Consider the following 10,653-nt stretch of genomic DNA (forward strand, 5'->3'; position numbering starts at 1 on the left):
GAACACATCGCATAGTTAGAACCCTTGTTCATTATTAATATCATTCCTGGAAGACACACAGCATTTAAATTACCGTAAATTCGAACCCAGTTCTGATTAGAATGAAATAATTTAATAATGTAACAAAATATTATTCCCAGAAGCTATAAGCTTGAATTTTAATCAACTTTAACTCAATAAGTTCTAAACAATTCCCAAAGCAAGCACGCAATTCAATAGAACAGCTCAATAAAACTTATTGATTACAAAACAAAGTCTACAACCATCACCTCACCCTACATATTCAGCCGGAAATCACAAAAATTCATTTAATAGCTTCTCAATAATTCATACGAATATAAATTAATTAAATTTTATTGCCATTACAATGTTTAGTATTGTTTTTCACGAAACAATAAATCCAACAAATATTGTACACGATTGGAAAATTAAGGCCTGAAGTGTTTTTAATTACGAGGCAATTGAAACAATTGGACTGAAAAAATAAAATTATTAATTAGGTAAGTTTTAAAACAATAATCTAGATTTATCAGGTAATATTGCCATTGGGGCATAATTATTGGAGTCTCGTAGCTATATTGGGTATGCAATTATAATTTGATATTGGATTTACTTACTTACTGGAACCATGCTCCGGCTTGGAGCCTAGGTTATTACAAAAGGCCTTCCATCTGACTCTGTTACTGGCCACATCACAAAGCTTGTATAAATTCTCTGTTTTGACATCTAATTGACATTCCCGCATCACTGTTCTACGCCAAGTTGCCTTTGGAGCACCAGGGCGTCTCTTTCCTTGTGGATTCCATCCAAGCGCGGTGAAACATGTTTGTGTTTCCATCCCATTTACGTCACATTCTCTAGTGTTTCGTTTTCGTAGCGTGTGTCCTAACCATCCATACTTTCGTTTGAGGACTTCCCGATTAATTGATATTGGATATTAAGGTTATAAAGAAATTTTGATGACTTTTTTTCAAAAGAGGAAATTAATGAAAAAGCAAAAAAGTTCAAGTGGATTGTGAGAATTGAATTTTTTATTATCAGAGGTATTTTAGGCTCAAGGTTGGGGTTGATTACAGACAAAATTGATGGATTTAAAAATAAATTTGACAATGAATGATAATTTTGGAAAGCATTTTTCGTAGGAAAGTCGGAAAATCTTGGTATTAGGCCTGTGTGAGTCTGATTTTGGATTTCATCAAGTCTAGCCTGAAACCAAGGTCATGCCGTCTTGATACTCGAGTCTGAGGCCAGCTTGACTCTTCCCTGACTTCATAAAATCCAAAATAAGACTCACACTGTCCTAATCCCAAATATTTCACAATTTCCTTGCCATTTGCCTTCAAATCATCAATTTTTCAACAAAATTTAACTCCATGTTCATCATACAGCTTTTCCCAAAACTCCAGGCATCGTTTGGCTTCATCTAAAACTTTAACTTCCAGATTTTGATCAATTATTAATCCTTCGTATGGCTCACTACTGACAGGGTCCCATTCGACATCAGCAATTACAGGATTGTTTGGATTTCCAGTGTTCACAAATGATGCGAAGATTGAGGTCTGATAAAGGATGAGAGAAAAGTTTGGATATTAGGAAATGACTATGACTTTCTCTGCTTTGGGATTGTTAGCTTATATGGAATACCGCGGTATTTAACGGTATTTGTATGGATACCGCGAAGTTTCTCAGCCTGGTTTTGGATTTTTTTCCAATTTATCGAATATTCACATTTGGAACTCGAATATGGAGTCGATTGGACTATTTCTCGAACATTGTCATCAGGGCAACTTCGCAATTTGCTGTCAATGCAACGACGTAACGGTGGCCTACAAATCATACAGTCTTCAATGTGCTGCTAGGAACACAAAATCTAAATTGACTTCCTTTAACAACACAGCATTTTAGTTAGGCCACTGCTACGTCGACGTATTAACGGAAAGACCTGAAGTTTCCCTGACCACGCCATGATGATTGACTTCGACCACATTGTGCCATCCTGGCTTTAGCTCTGTTTACATCAAGTACCCATTTTTGTATCTTTTTTCTATTTCAAACCCTTATTAAGAATAAATTAGCAAAATATACTCACAAATCTCTTAATAGCTTCAAACTCCATTGAATCTTTTGGCGGTACATCACCTTGTCCATTCTTCCAGAAGTATGACAACTCATCAGCATGTGAAACACCTCTCGAGCCAGGTCCAAACCATCGATTGCGATAGTGATTTTGGGTTGGAGAGTCAACGGCAAATTTGTACAAGAACGTCCTGCCCTTACCACCTGATAGTTGCCTAGCTTTGATTAGTCTTGTCATGATGCACCAGCGGAATGCGTCGGCTTTGAACTGTGAATGGAATTTAGTAGATTTTTTTGGACATCTTAGACTTTCAATTTACCTTATCAAATGCAATCTGCTTATCTTCAAATGAGCTTTCATAATAATTCCTCATTTTTTCAGCTATTTCATCAACTTTTGGACCTTCACGTGGATTAAAAAATTCTGTTGAAACATTTTTCGCATAATTCCATTCTGTCTCGCCCATTCCTTCATCTTCAGTTCCACCAATCATAATGTCAATATCGTTCGTCCATGCATTCTTGAGCAAGTCAATTGGAGACTCCAACAAAAAGGCTGAATCAGTTTTGTACAGCTCCTTATGAGGTGCAAATACCAATCCAGCTCCAAGTTTTGATTTCTCATCTTCAGTTGCTAGATTTTCACCAATATCAGCCATTTTTAGTACATCTGCTTTGTTTAAGAAATCCAGCACTTCCTTATCATTCTCCAAATCTCCATCATATCCCAACTTTTCAGCCAATCTCTTCGTCCAATTCAATTGAACAGCATCACATTCCATTCCGAGTGGCGATCCAGACATCAAAACTGCTTTATGGAACAATCCCTTAGAGCTCTCAGCAACACAATGCAGACCGACACTTGATGCACCGCTGCTATGACCCATTAATGTTATATTGTCCGGATCACCACCAAAATGTTGAATATTGTCACGTACAAATCTCATTACCATTTGTTGATCTTTCATGCCTGCATTTCCAGGAATATTCAAACTTTTGTCATTAAAATTGGCAAAGCCCAATGGTCCGAGACGAAAATTGAAGATAACAAATACGACATCTGACATGAGAATGTAATCTGGGCTGTATGAATAGAGCATAGAACTTCCGCTCTTAAAACCTAAATGGGAAAGAGAAATTGTGGAGATTAATGTGGATTTTGGATGGATTTGTGGATATACAGTGGGAAATTATGCAAAATCATTGAGTAGAGTCACTCAAATGAGCATGCTATTGAGTATATAATTGAGCACATTCAATTGAGCAACCAATATGTCTGTTCAGGTACCCTGAAGGGTTTGCATACCCATCAGAGGGCAAAATGCATGATCTACGTCTAAATAAATGCCAATTCATCCCTTATACCTTATTAAACCGTAAAAAAATTAAAATTTCTCGACATGATTCCACAAAAATCCATCAATAATCCTCATAACAACTCATACCCCAATAAAACATAAAACCTTTTCAAAAATTACAATCCCATCCTAATCAAAAAGTCAATTCCTTTACAACCAATTTTACGATACCGTACCTCCTCCATGAATGTAAACAATTGTGCCACATTTTTTCTCAGGATTAAGGTTCTTCGTATAGATATTCAAATATAAACAATCATCAGAGCCCACGAACTGCTTGATGTAATTATTTTTGCCTGCACATGGTGAAGGTTCAACTAATGCGTCTACCACGCCCTCCCATGCCGTCGGTTTTATGGGATTCTAAGGAACAGGAATTTTACAGTTGAATGCAATTTAAATGACTTTTTTTTTAATTATTTTTACCTGAAATCGTAGATCACCAACAGGTGCTTTTGCATATGGAATTCCCAAAAATCGTATGTATGGAATTCCAACTTCTGATATTATTTTCTCGCCACGAACTTTACCGTATTCTGTGTCAGCAATTATATATTCTGACATGATTGATTCTTTTTTACGTTTTTGTGCTTTAAAATTCCCACAAATACTGAATTGTTAAGTTTTTATCAGTGTATTATGGTTTGTTTTTATAATCAAGAGTTGTTGTGGATGTGATAAGGCTGGCCACCTCTTAAAAATATGAATGAATTTTATGATAAGGAAATAACTCTTATTTTTAATTTGTTGATAATACACAAGTTAAGTTTAAGATAAAGAATTAGGTTTTGGAATTTGTAGCGCACTTTTCTAATGCTCAAAGGAGGAAGCACTTACAGACTTCAGGTTTTTGCATTCGATGGATGCTAATTCGGAGAGTTCTCAACAATTTTAGTTTTTGGTAACTCATTAAAATAGCTTAATAATTTTTCTCTTTTTTGCGGTAACATCATTGATATTGGATTATCAAATGAATTTTTCCAAAAAACCAGTAAATGGATTTTTTCATAAAAATCATTTGATATTGGATTAATCAATGAAGTTTGAAGCCTTTTCAAAATAATCCGTTAATGACATAATGTGTTTATAAGTTGGATCTTATTATTATTCATTTAGCGAATTCTGTCTGGATGCTTCGTGAATCTTATTGTACGAACATAATTGACGTTCTAAATCTTGCTATTATTACAAAGACTGTCTGGTTGTTAACTGGTTCCTATTATTATCAGACATAATGTGTTTGGATGCTAACTGAATCTTCTATTAAAGACATAATGATCGATGTTCTGGATCTGTCTAATGGCCAATGACAAATTGTTAACTGTATCTGAATTTGATTGTCTCCTGGCCATCGACAGTCTGGATGTTAACTATATCTTATTAATAACAGACAAAGAGTTTAGTTCGTCCGTTCACATCTATGACTAATTTGGATACTTATTTATTTATAATTTTGACAAATTTGACAATAAGTTACAAACATTTGTAAACAAATTTCCTAAAATTAGCAAAATTTTACCCATTTTCTTCAAAAAGCTTCACCCAGAAATCCAAAATTCGTTCAGCTTCTTCAATTTCTTTGATTTCTAGCTTCTGATCAATTATTAAACCCTTGTATGGTTCACTTTCGATAGGTTTCCAGTCAACATCGGCTATTTCTGGGTTATTGGGGTTCCCATTAGTAGCAAATGATGCGATGATTGAGGTCTGTTGGGGAATATAGTGGCAATTAGTAAAATAGGATTTTCAAACATACCCGAATGTGACATAATTGTCAAGCTAGTCCTATTAAAGTTAAGGGTTCTCGATGCCGAGATTGAGACCGAGACCGAGAAATCCCGAGTAGTCCCGAGTAATTCCGAGACGAGTAGTCCTAAGACTTCCCGAATAGTCCCGAGACTTTCCGAGAATTTGCCGGGAACGAAACATCAGGAAACCTTAATTAAAATTCCAAAACCCTCAAAAAATAAAAATCCTTACAAATCTTTTAATAGCCTGAAACTCCATTGAATCACTAGCTGGTACGTCTCCTTCATTGTTCTTCCAAAAATATGACAACTCATCGGCATGATTCACACCTGTTGATCCCTTTCCAAATGCACGATTTCGATAATGATTTTGTGTCGGTGAATCAACACAAAATTTATACAAATAGGTTTTTCCATTTCCAGCTGATGAAAGTCTAGCCTTAACGGCTCGAATCATGCCCGACCAACGGAATGAGTCACCGCGGAACTAATTGATGGAACAGAATTAATGGAAATTGATTATTTATTAAAATTTTGCAATTATACTTCCTCATAAGCAGCTTTTCCAGGTCCAAACTTAGCTTCATAAAATTCCTGGAACTTTTCCACAAATTCATCAAGTTTTGGACCTTCTCGGGGATTTATTAAAGCAACTGGAACAGTGTCAGCATAATTGATGTCTGAATGGACTTTGCCCTCATTTTTAGTGCCTCCAATCATAATGTCAATGTCATTACTCCATGCATTTGCCATTAAATCAACTGGAGATTCCAACAGAAATGTAGAATCAGTTCCATAAAGTTCCTTATGTGGCGCAAAATTTAGCTGAATTCCAAGTTTCTTCTTCTCGTCTTTTGTAGCTAAGTCGTACCCAGCTTCAGCCATTTTCAACACATCTGCCTTGTTTAAGAAATCCAGCACTTCCTTATCATTCTCCAAATCTCCATCATATCCCAACTTTTCAGCCAATCTCTTCGTCCAATTCAATTGAACAGCATCACACTCCCGCCCAACTGGCGATCCAGACATCAAAACCGCTTTATGGAACAATCCCTTAGAACTCTCAGCTACACAATGCAGACCGACACTTGATGCACCGCTGCTATGACCCATTAATGTTATATTGTCCGGATCACCACCAAAATGTTGGATATTGTCACGTACAAATCTCATTACCATTTGTTGATCTTTCATGCCTGCATTTCCAGGAATATTCAAACTTTTGTCATTAAAGTTGGCAAAGCCTAATGGTCCGAGACGATAATTGAAGATAACAAATACGACATCTGACATGAGAATGTAATCGGGGCTGTAGACATCAAGGGTTGAGCTGTTGCTTCTGAAGCCTGAATAAGGGGATGAAAAATTGAATGATTCTTTAAAGAGTGGTGGGCCTGACGAATATTGTGCGACACACAGGTTGCCCGCCACTGTTTAATAGAGTCAGTCATACATACCTCCACCATGTATATACACAATAGTTGCACATTTTTTCTCAGGATTCAAATTCTTTGTATAAATATTCAGATACAAACAATCATCAGTTCCAATAAACTGCTTCGTATAGTTATTCTTGCCAGCACATGGCGGGGGCTCAACCAGCGCATCACGTACTCCTTCCCAAGTATCACATTTCACAGGATTCTAAGAATTTTAAAAAATTATTCAGTGACTAAGCCTTGATCAATTCTAATCAAACCTGAAATCGAAGGTCGCCAACAGGTTGTTTTGCATACGGAATACCCAAAAATCGAATGTATGGAACTCCAACTACAGACACTATTTTCTCACCTCGAACACGACCATATTCTGTGTCGGCAATTAAATACTCTGACATATTTTATTTTTCGCGTTTTGGCTCTTTAAGTTTCACAAACAAACTGAACGTGTTATTCTTATCATCAAGTTATTTGATTGGTTATTAGAAAATGTGAGTTGATGTGTCTGTTGATAGCGTTAGTCATTTGTTATAAAGATGATGTGAAAATAGTTGAGAGCATGAACTTTTTGTTTGATTGAAGGTTTTGGGGAAAATTAAGATAAGATAAGTAAAATTTTTTTTAGAATTTAGGACATTGAGCGCATTTTTCCATAGTTACATACTTACTTTGTTGGCTGTACATACATACAAACTGTGATTCATGGCCTCCCTCAGATAATGCCTAAAGTTGGTTCTATCGCTGGATTCCTTCGACACAGGTCATTTTTTCCATGATTTTAGGGCAATATTGCCCCAATTTTATGCTGCCAAATTTTTCTGGAAATGCAATTAATTGCATACCGACTTTGATTTTGTCAGTAGGTGTAGCCAAAGGTGACCATGGAACAAAATACCTTGGACAACTTCAATAAAGAACAACGATCCCGATCAATACTTCCTTAGTAGAGCCATGCTCCAACTTGAAGTCTAGATTGCTATAAAAGGCCTTCCATCTGATTCTAAAACCTCCATTTGATACCGATCGATTCAAATCAAGTAATTGTGGATCCACCAGAGCTTTTGGTGGTCCACAAAAGTAAGGAATATTTAGAGTTGTGGGCATTAAGCGCTATTTGGACATCGTTGGTTTCTTTAAGGACATTTTGTAGAGAATTTGGGATGGTACAACAGATCATCGATCGCAGTGCCGTTGCTACAAGCAAAACCTACATTATATTTTATTCTAAGCGCATTTTCATGAGTCCGGCCAATGACCCTGATCGACACAAATGAATAATCTCGAGCTTGTTTGTAGCTTTGAAGAGTACGCTAAAGCTCTTTAATTAATACCAAAGGAGCCGTTCACTTATTACGTTCGCTTTTTAGGGGGGAGGGGGTCTAAGATTTTGTAACGAGGGGGGTTGGTTTTAAAAATTCGTAATAATTGAACGACCCCAAATGAAATCCACCTTCATGTGATATCCATATGGATGTGTCACTCAAGGATGAAGCTGTTTTAAGAATAACAAACTGCCTGTATTAAATGAGGAATGAAGTGAATTTGAGAAAGCCTTGAGTGAGTCGATGGAGCTGTTTTCTCGTGTATACCTCATATACGACTCGTGTACACCTCATATTTACTAGTTTGTATTGAATCAGATGTTTCTGCAGAGTTAGTATTACTCCATTTTGGAGTCCGATTCTAGTGTAGTCTGACTCCAATGGAATGCAGGTTTTAGAATTCAAAGAAGTTCAGGTTCAGGAGAACTGTCAACTCTGAGTTATTGTAAATAACAATCTGTAAGTCATCTAAGTGTGATTTTTACAAATTTCCCTTAGAATAGACCCAACCCAGTTGTTGTAACCTAAGTTCCACATATGAGCATGGATACAGTAAGTAAGTAAGACCCTCTCCAGCACCTAGATGTTGCAATATGTTCCCAAGCACTCATGATAACCATATAAGGACCAATAAACCTCCAAAACAAAGCACAATCCCAAATCTTGATTAATAAGCAAAACATCGACACAATCAGACATACGGCACCAAAAATCAATCAATCCACATGTTTGTGCCATAAATATTAAACAATAAAAAGTATTTTCTTATCAAAAGTATTAAAAAATGCACTTTCCTCAAGCTGATATCATAAGCTTTATTTTCGATTGCGCCAATAAAATCCCTTAAGTATTTTTGGGGTCATAAAAAGTTTGTAATCTCATTCCTCTATCAACCTTAATTCACCGATAGCAATGTGAGACGATTTTTAGATAACTGAAGAGGTTTTTAAGCTGTTTTTTAAGCCATAAAAGCTGAAAATTTTCACTGAATTATTTTTAATCAGTCAATTTTTGTTGTTCAATTAAAATTATAACTGTTTGGTAAGCAATTTAAGGAGCAATAAAACAACATGAACATCGAGTTCCAGGCCATGTATGGATATCAATAAATTGATTTTTTTTTCCTTTTTATTATTGAAGTTTACAATTTTTTATGCTGATTAAATTACAATTTTTTCTGTATTCGATGAGGAATAAATATACTTTTTTATGTACTTTAATAATTTTTTTAAGTACGCAGTTTAATGGCATGTAATGTTGAGTTTGGAGATGAGGTAATAATAATTTTTTTGGATGTCATTAAAATGCTGAATTTGGATGGGAATATAAAGTAAAATTTGATTTGATGATTTTCGGTAGATTTTGGACATTTTAGTTTGATTTGAATGATTGTATTTTGTCCCGTCCACAGAGAGATTAGAAGACATTTTTAAAAATGCTGATCAGATTTTGGTACGTATGTCCGTATCATGGGCGTATCAGAAATTTATGGGAGATGGGTTTGGATTTTTATAATTCAAAATTGTGCAAATTGAAAAATTTTGTCCAAAAAGGTGGTTTTTGAGTTTCAAGTCCAATTCTCAATCTTCTTTCAGATACGTTCATTCCTCTATTGTCCCTAAATCTGAACAGTTTAGTTCAATATTTCAATTTGGGTATGCAACTCAAATTTGATCATTTGTACTTAATATTGTCACCTAAGTATATTTAACACAGGAGCGTAAAATAATGTACAAAAGCAAGAATAAATCCAAGATGCCTTCCAACTCCAGGTAATATGATCGATTCCGTTTTGGGCTCGTCAAAGACTAAAAGACATTCCCGATCGGCACATAATGAAATGCCACCACGGCGACGAGGCATACTTAAAGTCAAGGGAACTTGAGATCAGCTGTACCATCTCTTCAAAAGTAGATTTCAAAGTTCCTCGGAACTCGAGAATTCAAGGTTTATTGAAATTGAGTAGACCTATCCAAGTGGTATGTCTCAAAGTAACTTCGTTTCTTACGGTTAATACGGGACCTAGGAATATGATGCGCTGTTCGGGTTCGAATTTTGCAAATTCAAGTCAATAAATTATTAAAAATCCTTTAAAATCCAAAGCCAACAAAGTCCGAGCTAAATGCGGAAAATTGCATGTTTTGCTGTAAAAATGGCCCAAAATCGACCGCAAGTTGCTCTCGAGGACACTTTTGCGTTTTGGCATGAACGCGACAACTTAGCGGTAAGGTGCTAAGAGGCTACATTGTGGGTAGTACATTAAAAATCACAGTCAACTTAGTCCTAATATTAGGTCCCAATATTCAAAACATCCACGTCAACATACTTCCTTACTTCCTTAGCAACACCAAACGCATTAAATTTATTTATCAAAAAAAAAGAATAACTTTGTAACAAATATCATTTATTTGTTCTTCATAAGCAAATACGATGAGCATTGGAGACTGAATAAAATAATTAAAAAAACTTAAAAAAATACAGCAAACAGTCGTCAATATCAATTGAATAAATATTTTTCAGAAGTTTTGTTGAGTAATAAATACACGAGAATGAAATGATAAAATAATATGTGGAATAGACAATATTAAATATTCGAAAATAAATAAAAGTTGTTTACTTTAGTCTTCAATCGATAAAATGCGTTGATAATAAAAAAAAAAAAATATTAAATATTTGAGTCAGTGACTAAAGTTATTAAGTTCTTAAGCTT

General features: G+C 35.4%; 1 protein-coding gene across 1 annotated transcript; it reads right to left on the reverse strand.

Annotated features, from left to right (window-relative positions):
* Positions 1-1,003: 1,003 nt before the first annotated feature.
* On the reverse strand, positions 1,004-7,062 carry LOC139092057 (uncharacterized). The gene is made up of 10 exons (XM_070642343.1): positions 6,882-7,062; positions 6,640-6,826; positions 5,729-6,528; positions 5,415-5,669; positions 4,954-5,141; positions 3,861-4,044; positions 3,611-3,797; positions 2,397-3,196; positions 2,090-2,344; positions 1,004-1,559 (listed from the first exon to the last, which is right to left on the reverse strand). The coding sequence occupies exons 1-10, from the start codon at positions 7,017-7,019 to the stop codon at positions 1,356-1,358; spliced, it is 3,198 nt and encodes a 1,065-aa protein (XP_070498444.1). The 5' UTR covers positions 7,020-7,062; the 3' UTR covers positions 1,004-1,355.
* Positions 7,063-10,653: the final 3,591 nt, after the last annotated feature.

Source organism: Chironomus tepperi, unplaced genomic scaffold (genome assembly GCF_022539635.2).
Source record: "Chironomus tepperi strain 1889 unplaced genomic scaffold, CSIRO-AGI_Ctep_v1 contig_286, whole genome shotgun sequence".
NCBI lineage: Eukaryota > Metazoa > Arthropoda > Insecta > Diptera > Chironomidae > Chironomus > Chironomus tepperi.

Excerpts from the sequence above, each read along its gene's own strand:
- LOC139092057 (XM_070642343.1), bottom strand. The coding sequence starts at position 7,019 with ATGTCAGAGTATTTAATTGCCGACACAGAATATGGTCGTGTTCGAGGT. Across the intron at positions 5,670-5,728 it reads GAAAAGCTGCTTATGAGGAA|TTCCGCGGTGACTCATTCCG; the intron begins GTATAATTGCAA and ends TCCATCAATTAG. Across the intron at positions 3,798-3,860 it reads TTGGTGATCTACGATTTCAG|AATCCCATAAAACCGACGGC; the intron begins GTAAAAATAATT and ends CCTGTTCCTTAG.